Source organism: Alexandromys fortis, unplaced genomic scaffold (genome assembly GCF_014885135.2).
Source record: "Alexandromys fortis isolate MF-2015 unplaced genomic scaffold, M_Fortis_MF-2015_v1.1 scaffold_47, whole genome shotgun sequence".
NCBI classification, from domain to species: domain Eukaryota; kingdom Metazoa; phylum Chordata; class Mammalia; order Rodentia; family Cricetidae; genus Alexandromys; species Alexandromys fortis.
The window spans coordinates 6,090,147-6,106,663 of NW_026067957.1; the positions used below are offsets into that span (position 1 = coordinate 6,090,147).

At 42.1% G+C, this 16,517-nt stretch overlaps 1 protein-coding gene across 18 annotated transcripts in view; it reads right to left on the minus strand.

Moving 5' to 3' along the window:
* Positions 1-16,517, minus strand: part of Ttll5 (tubulin tyrosine ligase like 5) — a 246,248-nt gene that overhangs the window by 22,937 nt on the left and 206,794 nt on the right. For 2 of the 18 annotated variants that reach the window (XM_050152434.1, XM_050152432.1), the window contains exons 33-34: positions 14,212-14,334; positions 12,063-13,082 (exon numbers count right to left, since the gene is read on the minus strand). The exons of 14 other annotated variants lie outside the window; for them this stretch is intronic. In XM_050152434.1, the coding sequence (XP_050008391.1) occupies positions 14,213-14,334 (122 nt within the window). In that variant the 3' untranslated portion in view covers positions 12,063-13,082; position 14,212. Of the gene's footprint in view, positions 1-12,062; positions 13,083-14,211; positions 14,335-16,517 lie in introns of those variants that run through there. 2 more of the 18 variants (XM_050152433.1, XM_050152437.1) reach the window with 2 other exon arrangements.

Sequence of the window (16,517 nt, forward strand, 5' to 3'; positions counted from 1 at the left end):
GGGAAGCTGCACAAGCCAGACACGGGGAGAGATGGAGGGAGAGAGAGACAGGGCAAAAGGAGGACATGGCATCAAAATAGCAGAAACTATGTGAACACAGGACCAGAGCACACACAAGCTATATTATGTGGGCAGAGCACTGTGTCACCTGCTTCCCAACCACGAGGGTACAGCAGGGGAGAGACCGGGTATCTGAGCCCAAAGAGAAGTCCTCCTTAGGATGGTCTAAGACACACGCAATCCCTATAGCCCTCTAGGAAGCCATTATCCTACCCTGGATCAGGTGATCGCAAAGACCATTCCTGGCTTTGTCCTGTCCTGGGGCCATCTTTACTGACATGCACCATAAAATTTTCCCTGCACGTACATCATGTCAGGAAGCTGCCAAACGAAACACATTTCTGGGCTAGCTGGCTGGGAGTACTATTACTTCATTCAGTGAACTCTACATAAAGCATGCTAAATAGTTACTTTGGAATAAGAATAGGAAAAAATAGGAAAACGTTTGATCCTCCCCAAAGGTTTTCTATTTTTACTTTTTATACCTCTGCCTGCTGCGAAGTCAAACCCAGAGCCTCATGCATGATAGGCAAGTCCTCTACTACTGACCACTCCCCTTTCAGGTAACGAAAACTCCAATTTATATCATGTTTCCAACACTCAGGAGCAAGTTTTACATTAACTATAGTTTGACCTCTGATTCAAGAATTTTTGAATTTTCTCATTTCTTGGATGAGTTTCCCTTCATATTTCATGCTTTTTTTTTGATGGATGTTTTACATTGTATTTTGAGACTTTCTGCTGAAGGTGAGGTTTATGTAGAACCTGCTGAGTCAGAAACTCACCTCAAAGAAGCTGCCAGCAATGGACGATGTGGCAACTTTGACTTCTATACTTCCGCTACACTAACTAACACCAGGTTGGCATATGACTGGAAGGCAGGCCGCCAGTGGGCTTCTGCTGATGAATGAATTGGAAGAGCTCTGATTGTGTCTTCTGAAGAATGGATACAAGAACATGGACAATGCCAGGTGGAGTCATGAATCCCCCAGTGCTGTCATCCTGCAAACTGTACTGGGTAATAACATTGGTAGTTTTGTTTGTTTGTTTTCCAAGACAGGGTTTCTCTGTAGCTTTGGAGCCTGTCCTGGAACTAGCTCTTATAGACCAGGATGGTCTTAAACTCACAGAGATCCACCTGCCTCTGCCTCCTGAGAACTGGGATTAAAGGCGTGCGCCACCACCACCTGGCCTCCATTGATAGCTTTTAATCAGATATTATAATATGGAATTTTCAGATAGTTGTTCTTAGAACTTAGACTCTCCTCAACCTTGCTCATCCTTCTTATTACTAACTATATGTGCACATATTTACCTTCTTATTGCTATCCATATGTGTACATATTTACCTGTGGCGATATCCTGTTTGTACAAATAAAGCTTACCTAAAGATAAGGGGTGGAGCTAGCCACTAGCTAGCCATAGAGGTCTGGAGTTCTTTACAGACAGAAGGAAAGTGATTTGGCTGGGCAGAGAGAGGAAGTGATAAGGTGGAAGGAGACAGGAGCTCACTCTCTTTTTCAGTCGGGAAATTGAGCAGTTAGGGTGGCTGTGGTTTTGCTTCTTTGTCTCTCTGATTTCTTAGCATTTCCCCCTCTATTATTAAAACTTATTAGAACTCATGCTACATTATTAGTGCCCAACTTAAAGGCACAAATTCATGAAAAAGCTGCTTGCCTGTGGCTTTGCAGTCACCGGCACAGGCCGTAGTTGCATGCAGGGCTCCTTCTGGAGTCACTGCACAGCAGGCTAGGTTCTTCTCAAACTCCGCAGGCCCAAACTCCACGGGCACCTGGGCTCCAAATGCCACAGTGCTTACTTGCCCTAAATTGGCTGCTCTGCCTTCAGGCAGCCCACGCCACACATGCTTCTTTTCAGACAGCCGTGTCTCTCCACCCCCCCCTTCACTGTGGGTTGTGGGCTTTCCCTACATCCCCTCTCCTAGGCGGCCACTCTCTCAGCTCATGGCTTCACGCTAGCAGCTGGAGCTCTCTTCAGCCAGGCTGTTCGCCGCCTGGGTTCACCACTCCAATGTCTACGCCTCACAGTTCACTGACATTGTCGGCAGATTTTGTAAGACAACTGGGAATTCATACAGGGAGGAATTACTTAAAAGAGAGAGCTTATTTCCCACATTAGAACATGGGAAACATTATTATTATGGGAGGATTTAGGCCTCTGTATGATAATATGCTTGAAAGTTTGAAAATGGAACAAAAAATGAGAGGGTATCTAATTTAGATGGGACATAAGCAATGTCAATAATAAACATTATCAGTTTTATTACTTTTGTTTTTACACTAAAAATGTTGATTAATATGAGGGCTAAGATACAAGTTTTAGAAAAACGTAATCGAACAGATCATAGAGATATTCCAATCCAGACAGAAGAATTTAATTGGAGAACCAATTTCAGCATTGCATTATAAGGTTAGAGAGAAATAGCCTAAGGTTTTCAAACAACCAACTTTAATTTATTCAGCCACTTTACAGAAACAGCTGCCAAATGACAGATATCCTCAAGGTTGTGCAAGAGTTAATTGCCTCCTGTGGAAATGTTAGATTTAAGGAGATTTAAGGAAGTGATAGTCTCATATGGCATGCATTCTAGTGAAGCAGATGTTAAACTCATGGTCAACTTGTACTAGAATTATCCCTAGAGACTGACTGTAGAGACTTGGATAAAGTGGTCTTGGAACCCGGTCCTCAATTACAATGGAAGACCTGGTGAAAAGAAGAGACTAAGACCACTGAACAACAAATTACGGCAAACATGGTCACCTAAAAAGGGATTGTAAACAGGGTGTTCCTTGAAACAATGGTTTGTTATAAGCATAATTCAAACAAAACACCTCTTCCTTCTGGATTATGTAGAAGGTGTGGCAAAGTCAGGCGGATCAAAGAATGTAGGTCAACAAGAGACATTCAAGGCAACCCTTTGCCATCAGGGAATCTCCTTGAGGGGCCTCCTGCAGGGACCCATGCCAAACTTGGTTCAGTCATTTCCTGTAAGCATGGAGGAAACTCCTTTCCAGAGTAGCTAAAGAACCTAATGCTTTCAATAAGAAACCATACTGCTATGGATGATAGAAAAGCTAGAGAAGACAGCACAAAAAACTCAAGAGAAAACATAAAGCAAATATTTTTTACAAACTTCTATAAATGAACAAAGACCAAAATTAAAATATGAATAAGTGATGTTGTCACTGAACATCTGGTAGATATAGATATGGATGTAACAATAATTGCACCAGAATGTTGAGACATCCACATTGACCTCTTCATGAGGTAAATGTTCAGCTTTTAGGAATTGAAATTTTATCTCAGGTAAAATAGAGTGCAGGATGGGTTGAATGTATAGGGCCAGAAGGACAAAGGGGAAAATTAAAGCCATATGTTGCTAACATAGCAATGAATTTAAAGGGACATGATTTGTTACAGCAATGGAATACTCAGATTAACATCCTCCCAATCTCAGAAACAAAGTATAAATTAACATATATTTCTGGGAAAACTATTAGAAGGTATTAAAAACAGTCACCAACCATCCAGGTTATACAAGAACAGGACACAATAGCTGCTGATATTTTAAAGGCACCAACAGCCCTACCTTTATAACGGTTCACAGATAAACCTGTATGGCTTGTACAATGACCTTTAACAACAGAGAAACTGCAGGCTTTAGAACAGTGGGTACAAGAGTAATTAGATGCTCAGTATACTGAAGAATCAACCAGTCCTTGGAATTATCCTGTATTTGTTGTTAAAAATAAATCTGGAAAGTGGAGAATGCTAACAAATGTAGGAGCCATTAATAAGGTGATTCAACCAATGGGCTCCCAACAGTCTGGAATTCCTTTGCTTTGTCTATTGCCTAAAGGATGACCCTTTATAGTTATTGATATAAAAGTTATGAATATAAAATATTGTTTCTTCACTATACCTTTACAAGAAAAAAACAGAAAAATTTGCTTTCACAGTGCCTACTTAATTCTCAGCCTGCTAAGAGATAGCAATGGAAGATTCTCCCACAGGGATTGCTAAATAGCTTCACCCTATGCCAATATTTTAAATGTCAGCCACTGGAAATGATATGTAAGCAATTCCTTAATATATAGTTTACCATTATATGGACAACATCTTTTTAGCTGATTCACATAGAGATACTTTAGAAAGAATGTTTGAAGAAGTAAAAAAAAAATTGCCTTGTTAAGGATTACAAATTGCTCCTGAAAAAATACAAAGAGGTGAGTCTATTAATTATTTAAAATATAAAAATGTCTACAGAAAATTAGACCCCAAGAGGTGCAAATTAGAAAAGATCAATTGCAGACTCTTAATGACTTTCAAATATTGCTATGAGACATTCTATCTATGGTCCACTAATGGAATAGAACGTGTGCTAAACTGAGTAATTTATTCAAAACCTTAGCGTGTGACAAGGACTTAAATAGTCCCAAGAAATTATCAGCTGAAGCTGAAAGAGAATTGGCTTTGGTGGAAGAGAAATTACAGAAGGCACATGTGGATCATATGGATCCAGAGCTTAACTGCATTCTTGTCATGTTACCTTCCAAGCAGTCCCTACAGGGAGTTTAATGCAGAAGGAAGATAATCTTAGAATGGATCTTTTTACCACATAAACCAAGGAAAAAATTAAAAACATGTAGAAAAGATCTCTGAGTTCATTCTAAAAGGAAATTTGAGACTTTGTCAATTAGCAGGAATAGACCCAGCAGAAATTGCAGTACCTTCAATAATGGTGAAATTGACAAATTATGGGCAGAAAGTGAACCCTGGCAAAGAGCTTACAGTAATTTTTTTGGGGAGAGATTAACCACAAATATCCCAATAGCAAGAGAATTCAACTTATAAAGAGCACTAACTGGGTCCTTCCTCACATTATATGAGAAACACCAATAACTGGAGCCCCTATATTCTATAGTGATACAAATAAATCAGGAAAAGCAGCTTATAAATCAGAAAATTTAAGTGGATCAAAGTTCTTATGATTCTGCCCCAAAGTAAGAAATATATGCTATTCTCATAATACTAATGAATTTTATGGGATCTCAACATAGATACTGATTCAACATAGATATGCAGAAACAGTTGTTTTCATACTGAAATCACTGAATTTATATCAGATGATACAAAATTGAACTTATTATTTATTCATTTACAAGAAATAATCAGGAATAGGAACCATCCCCTATATATAACGCACATCGATCCCACATTGGTCTGCCAGACCCTCTCGCACAAAGTAATGAAGATACGATCAACTATTGATTAGAAATGTGCTGGAGGCCTCAGAATTTCATAAAAAATCATGTCAATAGCAAAGGTTTAAAAAAAGACTTGTATCACATGGCAACAACCCAAGAAAATTATAAGGAAACAGCCTACTTGTTTTTTATATAAATAAACTCCACTGCCTACAGGAAGTAACCCAAAGAGTACTCAAAGGAATAAAATATAGCAAATGGATGTGTTCCATTTTGTAGAATTTTAAAAATTAAAATATGTGCGCCACACCATTGATACCTACTCAGGGTTTCAATGGGCAAGTACTTTGGGTTCAGAAAAAGCTAATTCAATAATCCCATGTTTGTTCTAAGTTATGGCCATTATGGGTATACCTGTACAAAGCAAGACAGACAATGCTCAAGCATATGTCTCAAAGAAAATATTTTTTTTGGCTTATTATAAGATGTCTTTTTTAAAAAAAATATTTATTTATTAATTATGTATACAATATTCTGTCAGTGTGTATGCCTGCAGGCCAGAAGAGAGCACCAGACCTCATTACAGATGGTTGTGAGCCACCATGTGGTTGCCAGGAATTGAACTCAGGACCTTTGGAAGAGCAGGCAATGCTCTTAACCGCTGAGCCATCTCTCCAGCCCTAAATGTGTAGTCCAGGCTGGCCTCAAACTCCAGATCCATCTGCCTCTGCCTCCTTCAGCAAATCCTACTGGTCTGCACCACCAGAACCAGCTAAAGATGTCTTAACATCAGAGTGGAAACCAGGACATGTGTTATGTTGGGGAAGGGGTTTTGCTTTTGTTTCCACAGGAGAAGGAAAGCTATGGATACCATCAAAATTGTTAAAGATTAGATTTGAACAAGAGACACTCCTTTAATAGGAGAGATAATATTTAATCAAACATCATGACTGTTCAATCTAAACTAACTTTAAAACCAAGAAGAGCTTTACCTTTGATCAGATATAACTTGCCATAAGGGTAACTTATGGCATAAATTGCCTCCCAAAAATTAGGGCTGGGGAGGGTTTTGTTTTTGTCTTTTCAGGACAATTAAGGCATCCAGCTAAGGAATATGAAGACTATTGGACAAATGAGACATGGGAAGAAAAAGGACAAATCATCCCCAAAAAAATGTTCCAAGAAAAATAATTTGGCCTATTAGCATATCACACCTCCAACAGAATAAAATTTCATAAATCTTCTCAATGTTTGTTTCTGCTATTCTCTAAGACATATAATGAAAATTGTCTTTTTATAGCCCCAATCCAAATAAAAATTAAAGTTGGTTTTGGAGTTGGAATGTGGCTCTCTCCTTCTCTAAACCCAAGCATGCTTTGTTAAAGTAAAATCCCAAATCTCTGTCTCAGGCTAGAAGAGATGCCTAATATGCGACAGAAGAAAAACAAAAATTAAAGGACTATTTTATTGCCACTAATCTCATAATCCTTTGGTCCTATTTTGAGTCTTTGAAACTTTTGTTGAAGTATAAATATTATGTAAAAGTTACAAAATTAAAAATATATTTAAAATTTTTATCATGCTATTAACGGCCATATAGAGTACTAACTAATTCTACAAAAAGGCTTCATCTACCTTCCTGTACATGATTTGGGGTTTGAGTCTCTATCCCTTTTCTGCAGTGAACCATGAGCACACCTAACAGTGACTTCAGGAAGTCTTCATGAGGAGGATGGGGCCCCACAGAGACAATTCCTCCAGAACTATGATAACACCACTAGGCTGAAGAACAACACTTAAAGATAGACTTTGAATTACAAACTGCTCAGGACAGTTTTGAGGTGGCTACTGAGATGATCCAGCCATACTGAGTACTCTAGCCAGGACTTGAGGTAAGTCCTTGTGCTTTCCCATTACACAGAGACTGGACAACAAATGATACAGCTACCTCTCCCAGGACTTGACAATTAACACAATTTTTTTCCCCAGGATCCACTAAAGATGCCGTCATCCCCAGAGAGCAGGAAATAAATTTAAGAATATGACACCCACATTCCCAAGAGGTGGGGTGGATGGTTTTTGGTCATTCAATGAGTTATGGATATTTTCATTGTTTTGGGCGGTTAGTTACAAGTTGTTCTTTATTACGATCAGGAAGAAAGCTGAACAAAGGAGATCAGACTTAGAGTTCTTGTTTTGAAAAAAAAAAAGGGGGGGGATTTAGATGAAAGGCTATAAGGGTAGATTATTGAATCTACTCTGAAAAGAAATAAGGGGGGGTATAGAAATAAGGTGACTATTAGTTTTAAATATTTTACATTGGATTGGATTTTTTGTATACCGATACAAATTTAAGGTTATTTTTGTTAGAACATACTATACATACATTTCTAATTTTGTTCAAGGTACTGTACCTATGCAACTCATTTAACAATGTAATGCAAATTTCTAGCCCTTGAAAGTTATTATTACCAAATATTTAGGATAATAAGGAAATAAAGGTTACCAATTAGTCACCTATTACAATCAAGCTTACAGTCATAGTAGGTATATTTTCAAGGTCTAAAAGAGATATATTTTAGATAAATAGGTCATCTTCAAACACTTCAGAGTTCTACAGAATATAACATTTAAAAATTTTTTTATAACATAGGTTCTTTTCTTGTTTTATTTTATTTATTTATTTATTTTTTAATGGCAATGAGACATGTCTGCTACAGGCAGTACCAATCTACTTCAGAGAAGATGATGGGCATCAGGGAAACTCCACATGGAGTTCACTTTCTTTGTGGCAAAGGTTAGTCACTGGATAGGAAAGTGCTCCTGTCTCAACTGCTGACACTACGCTGTACAAATTGCACAAGCAGGACACAAAAGAAAGAGCTACTGAACTTTGCCAAGACAATGTAGGACAGCTCTTCAGAATATCCTGCTTCACAGAAAAGTCTGTCAGATATGCTAGGCCTGTAGGCCAAAGATGGATGCCCCAACATTGTGGAAGAACCTTGGGTGACTGTTCAGGCAGCCAGCTGTTTCTGTCATTTCTCACATTTCTGGAAGTTGCTTGCTTGCACTTCCTGCTTACTCAGGTAATATTTCCTCCTTGAGTCTCTGATGGAGTTTTCCTTGTTACCAGATTCAGAAAGGAAATCCACTAAAGAAATGTAAAGTGTACAATGTCAAGAGACATAAAAAGACAGTTTTTGGTAATGCAAGTTAGAATAGAAAGTGAATTAGGTACCACCTTTTGGATTCACCAAGGTAGGATAAATATGGAATATTTTTTTCTGAATTTGTCAATTGTTAATGAACTAGACATTGTTGATGTATTCATTGCCTGTATATATAGTTGTGATATATATATATATAGTTATGAGACTTATTTTATATAGTTTTTCTTACATTAGTTATAACTTGAATTTTTTAAAAAAAGGGGAAATATGGTGCTATATTGTTTGTACAATAAGGCTTGCCTGAAGATCAGAGGGTGAAGCTAGCCACTAGCTAACCACAGAGGTCTGGAGGTCTATACAGATAGACAGGAAGTGATATGGCTGGGCGGAGAGAGGAAGTGATAATGTGGGAGGAGACAGGAGCTCACTCTCCTTTTGGTTGGGAAGTTGAGTGGTTAGGGTGCTGTGGTTTTGTTCCTTTGTCTCTCTGATTTATCAGTATTTTCCCATTCATCTTACTCTAGGCTATTATTATTAAGACCTATTAGAACTTATTCTACATTTATTATCTCTTCTTACTATTTATATATGCACATATTTACCCCTTCTTACTAATATATATATATGTACACATATTTACCCCTTCTTACTGCTATCTACATGTGCACATACTTACCCCTTCCTTATGAAAAGGATCCGGTAACAGCAGATGTCTATATCTGAGGAGCCAACATATGATCTGGTCATAGGAACAGGCTAACAGCATACTGCTTCACTGTTTGGTCGGGTGGCCAGTTTTCATGAGTCTAGCTCCTAAGAAGACTGCCTTTTTTCCATGTTTATATACAGCAACTTCCCTTCATAAAGGGGGCTTCTCTCTTTGTGTGTGTATGATGTGTGTATTTCATACGTGTGAGTACAAGCATTTCATTTTGTTTGAGAAAGATTCTCTTTGTTGTAGGCTGATGCACACACCAGGCTTGCTAGCTCTCTGAGCTTCTGGAGAGGTCCCTGTTCCCACCTTCTCTTGCTGTAGAAGCAACAGGATTGTGGTCATACATTATTGTGCTTAGCTTTCCATGGATTCTAGGGATTAGAACTCAGGTACTCACGCTCGCACAGAAAGTGTTTTACCCGCTGAGCTACCTTCCTTGATCTTGTAGTGTCTCCCTTCTCTATGACCAAAAGCCTAGCATGGACAAGTCAGATCCTCTGCATGAATAAGGAATGGGTATTTGCATACATGCACAACAGAAAGAAGAATGAACAGGTACAAAAGACCAGAGGAGAATCTTCTAAGAGTAGCAGTTTTGAAAATTTCATATTATGACATTTGCTTACAACTATGAATAGTTCATTATCCAATAGCTTTGAATTCTTCTACAAAAAATAAAGACTTATCAAATTTCAAAACATCTACATTCGGCTTTGGCATCTATTTGAATTTCCATGGCAAATTACATGTAAATAGGAAGAGGGAGGGGAAAAACACCCTCAAATATTCCAGTGCCAAAATAAAAAAGCACAAACCTTCTACTTACTAACTAGAGACTAATCAGTCAAAGCACCACAGTGATTTACAACTAGCTGACTTTTCTCATAATCTGAGAACCCGGTTGGTTTTCCTACTTATATTTCCATTCACATATATATTGTGCTGGGGTCATAGGTTATGTCTTAATGTTGTAGCTAAAGGAACACTTTACCCATTCGAGCCGCCTCTCCCTGGCATCAGGTACCTGGATTTCCTGGGTTAGGTTAAGAGCAGAGAGCCCCTGCTAGCTATTCCACTGACGGGGATACCCATGCTCAGAAACTGAGAAGAGAAGGCTAGGCGATGGGTGTTTTAGTCTAACTAGTGATGCTTTCCACTCTGAGGACTGGAGGGAACCCGAGTCTTGTCTTTATAACCTAATTTGAAAGAATAAAGGATAAATATCAACACCAGTCATGTCAACGGTGCAATCTACTTCATCATTCTCCGAGCCCTGCAGTTAAATACCTACATCCCCCCCCCCCCCCCCGGAGCCCAGCTCCAACTCCGCAGATGAGGTAAGCACAGTTGTGAGTAAAGATTGCTTTTCCCAAAGACAGGCATGGCTTAACACGCCATGTTCTTTCTGCAGAACTTTTAGGAGCAATTATGTCCTAAGGACACACGGACGGTAAAGCATAGGTATGTGTCTGTAACAAGCGTCCCGTTAAGACTGGTGGCAAGGTGTGTGGGTTCACTGGCTGTGTGACTGGAAGCTGGACAACTAACAGGGAGTGAGCTGCGGAGCGACTCCCAGGGGAAGGCAACCTAAACTGGTTAGCTGCCCAGTTCAGGGCTACAGGAATGAACTGGATCTTGAACAGAGGCTGCCCAGGACAACACGACTTTGCTACAATGCAATGATGGGTACATGTCTAAGGATCTAGGATGCCAGGGATTTTTTTCCATGAGCAGTGTGTGCTTCGGTAAGACAGCCCGAGAATGAGGCCACTGGACCGCCCCTGTCTCTTTAACAAGGTAGTAATTGTTAACAGTGGAAGAGCATCACTCTTCTCCTGGGATCTGGCCAGCTCTGCAAGAGACAGTATCACTTTTCAGATGTTATCTTTCCCAGTAGCTTATTTCTTAATCCACTTCAGAAAAAGAGTTCTTTGGCTTTCTTTCAAGCAGACCAACCCGCTTTGGGTGGGTTCTTAGAAGTACCCTCCCATCTTCCCCATCTGAAAGCCAGGCTGCCTCCCCTCCGACTGCCAGCCAGGTGGCTCAGCTAGCTATACTTAAGCATTGTTTCTCAACACAGAAAGAGTAACTGCAATGAGAGAGGCCTCAGGACAGGGATGCGCAGGGTTTCATTGGCTGGCTGCCAGGTCAGACGGCCACATACAGGCTGCATCCTTTTGTGTGGCTGCAGCCAGATCAGGCTAGCAAAACACATCGCTAAAGTACCACTGTGTGGTGAGGCCTATCACAGAATGCTAGGACAGCAGTTTGGAGCTGGGTCATATGAACCGAATTAATAACTTTCATTGTATTCCTGGTGCTGCGCATTAATGAAATCCTTACTGGTGTTTATTCTAAGAATGTGCGTGGTAGACATGGCATGAGAAGTCAGTGTAGCCTCAGGAGGAAGAGGGAAAGCTTGGGAGGAGGAAGCCGATCACACTTCCAGTTCCTAGAGAGTCTACATTACAATCACGAGTCAGAAAACTAAGCAGTGCTGGTCAGGAGACAGACGGGAGCAGACAGGAGCGAGGTGCCCCAGGCAAAGAGAAGACCTGTCAAGGACACAGGCTAGTTTCTCTCTTGTGGATAATTTCCAGTGGCTTCGGAACACTGGAGGTGTTCGTTAGATGCTTAGGATCTGGTTCAGGAAAGACTGGGCAGGGAGAACACTTTGGATTGGTGTGGGAGGGTTTGATAAAGGGAGTTGTTGGGGATAGGTACCTGGGACTGGTTGGCTTGCAAAGAAAAGTCTTTGTTCGGGGGCGACTTGGTGATCTATTCAGGACTGAATAGCCCTGATGGAAGCTGACACTTTCTAGTCTGTGGGGACCTCAAATATCAGAATACCGGGCACACAGAAAATAACACAGGAAATACAGTTAATACAATATATATATTTATATTATTATATTAGTAAAATAGACAGGAGCTAAGACAAGTCAGCAACATCTCTGTCAGAATTTAACACTTGCCTAGACCAAGGGGTCTTAGTTGGACTTTCATTCCCGATACCCTCAGCACAGTTACCTTGAAGAGGACACCAGGAATTTCCTCAGCATCGTATAACATGTTTTGCAAACATACTCAATCTTCTTGGTCTAGCACATCTGTCCCTTTACCCTACAAAAGGAAGGCTTCTGGGACTGTCATAGCTGTGAATGCTGCTCATCACTGCTGTGGGTGCAGAGACTTCTGTGGGCCACCCATTCACAGACTGCTGCTGGATTGGGCTGTGGCCTCGGAGATTGTTCTGCCTCCTCACCAGGTAAGGGGGGCAGCACACTGCAGATGGGCAATACGAACAGAATTAACAGTTTCTGCAGACACAGCCTGGTGGGTCTGTTGGGCGATGCTTCTCTGTAGCCACACTGCTCACTGATTTCTGAGACCGTGACTGACTCTGGGCCCATGTCCGTGCATCCTTGGCAATGCTGTCTCCAAAAGATGGTGAGCTCAAGTTCAACAGGACTGCTTTTGTGCAGAATTCCAGGTACAGAGATGAACTTTTTCAAGTCTGCACTGCCAAAACGCCTACATGGCTGAGCACTGATGAGGGAGAACCAGAAGAGAGGCTCAAGGAAAACGATACACCGTGGCGGTCCAAGGCTCACAGTCCTGGAAGCAGAGATGCCAGTACTCCTTGGCAGGTCATCAGTTTGGTTTGGAGCTGGCTGTCACATTCACCCTTCCGGATGCCAGTATATGAAGGACATCTTGATCTTTTCGCTCAGCTTTCTATACTTTTTACAAGTTGTTCATCACGGGACAGGCTGTTTGGTGTCAGGGTTAAAGTACCATTGGCTTAGTGGCACGAGAATTCCGGGTGTTTTTGGTTTCTCCGGTACATTTTGGTAGATGACCAAGTCATGGATTTGGTGTTCCTGTCTCTCTCCTCATTCCTTTCTGGAGAGAGTTTAAATGGGTTGAGAAAGATATTTGAAGCTTTCTGATCCAATGTAAATGAACCCTGTGGTGGGTAAACAACTTTCCTTTCTCCTTTGCTCTCCTGGGGTATTTTAATGAACAATGCTTCTCAAAGAAGCTTATAAATATTCCCCCAGAGGAAAGGAGAATATTAAGCTCATAGGAGGTGTGCCATTAATGCTGAGTATGTGGGACTGAGCGAAGAAGAAAGGAATAATTGCAGTCTTGAGGTTTCAGAAAGTTTTCTGGTGAGTTGTGAAGGCTAAGGCTGGAACACAACACTGAGGAGCATTAGGGAAGTGAGGACACAGCTTCACAAGACCAAGTCTGGCAGCGCCTTAATTGCACAGGCTACCACAGGTGGTGTGGGATGGGGTAGAGCTTGTTTTGCTGCCAATTAACGGGTGTGTGCTCATTTAAAACTTGTAACAACCACAATTATCAACGTCACCAAAGCCCTTACAAAATATTTTTGTTCCCTTTCCACCTCATTATCTCAAAGTCCACAAACTACCTACCTCTAGCCTAAAAGCCTCTCCTGAAAATGAACACCTCTTCTCTGTGAGACGACTGCAACTGAGTCTCGGCAGCGTCACCTTTCCATACCCCCGTTCTACTTTACCTGTGAGCCTTGGTTATGGTTTTAATGTTTCTATTTGTCTCAAAGACCCTGCATTTTTAAACAAAAGTGTCTAATAACAGCAGAGAAGGTTCTTACTGCCACAGCGCCACCTTCTGGGGGGCCAGCACAGTATAGAAACTAGCGGTGCACAGCTTAACTTTGACCCAGGTTTGAAGTAGTCCTTACAAGTTGTTTGTATAAAGTCCCAATTGACTGCCTTTTCTGTTGCTGTTGTTGGCAATGGGGATCTGACCCAGGGCTTCGTACATGTTGTAGCAGTGAGGTACGTCCCCAGACCCTGCATGTTAAGCATGTTATAGCAGTGAGGTACGTCCCCAGACCCTGCATGTTAAGCATGTTATAGCAGTGAGGTACGTCCCCAGACCCTGCACTGCATTGTTCTTCTTCATAGTTACTGAGTCCTTTGCTGTGCCATGAAGTCACAAAATGATAACAACAAAAATACGCTCTTAGTCTTACTATTACCTTAAATTGTCCCTGACTTCATCGACTTTGATTTTTTCTGTCCTATAACTGTGGCAAGGGCTCCAGAATGTGTGGGTAAGGGTTTAGATCTGGCGAAAATAACTTGGGGCGCTTCCAAAGATCCTGGAAAAATGAAAGAGAAAAAAATCCCCACTTAACACTGTATTTGATCTTGGCCCAAAGGACAAGAGGTAAAATCCCAAGCTAGGCTTAGGGAATCACTGTTCTCAGATGTTGTCACCCCACCTCCGGCCAAACACCAACTCTATGTCTCTCTTATGTTCCCCAACAGCACAGGGGTGAGCATCACCTCAAAAGCTTACCCTCCACCCCTGCACAGAAGAATGCTTAGGGGGTTTTAATAATGGGAAATGGAAGGAAAAGAAGAGGGCATCCGACACTAAGGGCCATTGCCCCAGGAGCATTGCTTGTTTTATTCCTAACTTCTCATGTGCAGACCCATGGAGGAGCCCAGCAGCCACATACTGTACGATGAATAGTCTGCTAACGGAAACAGGTCATATCACTGCAGCAGCCAGACAAGGAAGTCACCTGGAAGTGAAAGTGACTTCCGGGTCCTGAGGGTGTAAGCCCCCTGGATTTACTTTCCACCGAAGTAAGTTCATTTCTCTTGTCTCAGGACACCGGGGAGTGGGCGAGCACAGTCACACTGCGGTGCTTCCGAGCTGTCCCTATGAAGATCACGAGGCTACTGCACACTTCACAGTGCGGCAGATAATACGCCTTTGACGGGACATTGCTTCTTTCTTCCTGTAAATGGCATCCAACACCGACTTTCAAGACAGCAAGGTCCTATCCATAGCTACAGACCAACGGGAGCTTAAGAACAGGGTGTGGGGAGAGATGGCTGCACTCCAGTTGGGATGCTTTACAGAAGGGAGGGAGTAGGCTGGGCCGCGGCAGAGGGTGTGGCCGCGGATCCCCACAGTAACCCTAGCACCTCAGTTGTCTAATTTGCCTTCTTTGCTGTTTTAGTTCACCATCAGCCCTTCAGAGCTCGAGGAGGAGCACCATGGTTACAAAGGAGAGCCAGTGAGGTTGGCTTCAGGCCAAGGGCCCTCACTCCGGCTTCCTTCTCAAGTTTCCAAATCTGCTGACTCTCCTTCCTTTCGTTGCAAACTTAGAATGTAAGGCCCCAGGTAGGGCAGTTAAGAAAGATAACATTCAGGCAGCATTCCTTCAAGCCCTCTGCTAGGAGAGTTCTACTTTAACGAATGTGCGGAATGGAAAGACAAATGCGATTAGCCGGCCATCAGTAGGAAAGGGCTCAGCTGTTTTACAACTCGAGCTACCTGCAAAGCCACACATCTTAAAGTGGAGTCAGCCAGATGAAAGAGAAGGGTTAAAGGCCAGGAAACAGACAGGAGCTATATTTATGGACCTGTTACTCTACGAGACGGGGGCTTGAGGTATTTGGAAGACAGCTGAGGAGAGGAATATAGCATTGCTGCCTTCTCTTTTTCTGTCTCCTTCCTTCTCCCCCGCCACCTCCTTCTTCTGGGTTTAAAGAAAACTGCTGCAAGTGGCAGCCCTGACCATCGCACAGAACACCCTTCTGGAACTCTAGAACAGCCTTTACAGTGCAGCCCTGATTGTTGCACAAACACCCTTCTGGAGCTCTAGAACAGCCTTTACACCTCACTGCTGTAGAAATCACAAGCTGCATTGCTGACACACGACCATGCAGGGCAGTTACTCACTAGCAGCTGCAATGCCACGTGTGCTGGGAACTGACCGAGTGTCAGCCCTCACTGCAGCAGTCCCTTAGCATCAGGAAGTCTCAGTCAATGAATCCAGCAGCATAGAGAGCCCTCTAGTCACAGGGTGACAAAGCACTAAATACCTGGCGAGTGAACACGGCAGGAATAATTGGCTGGCAGGTACCTTAAGGTGAAAGCAAGGGAAGATAACGGCTTGATCTGTCATTTATGCCGACACAAATAGACCAGGACTTTGACAAGATCTTCTAGCTGACGTCATCAAGGGCTACCAAGCTGCTGCGGTCATGATCCAGCAGATCCCTCACAGTTGTAACTCCCTCAGCCAGAGAGCACACAGAGTTCAGCTCCATATGGCTCAGTTAGGAATGCACAGGAGGCAGGCGGGGCTCCTGGGTCCTGCAAACGTCTCCAGCTTAAGGCATGAGGGCGGGGGGGGGGGGGGGCTCTTAACACTGTGACCCAGAACAACTTCAAATGTGCCCATGATTCTCACTTTGCTCCATCACAGTTCCAGGTGCAAGTTTTACTTCCTTAAACCTCTCTGCCCTAATCTAAGAGCTGGGG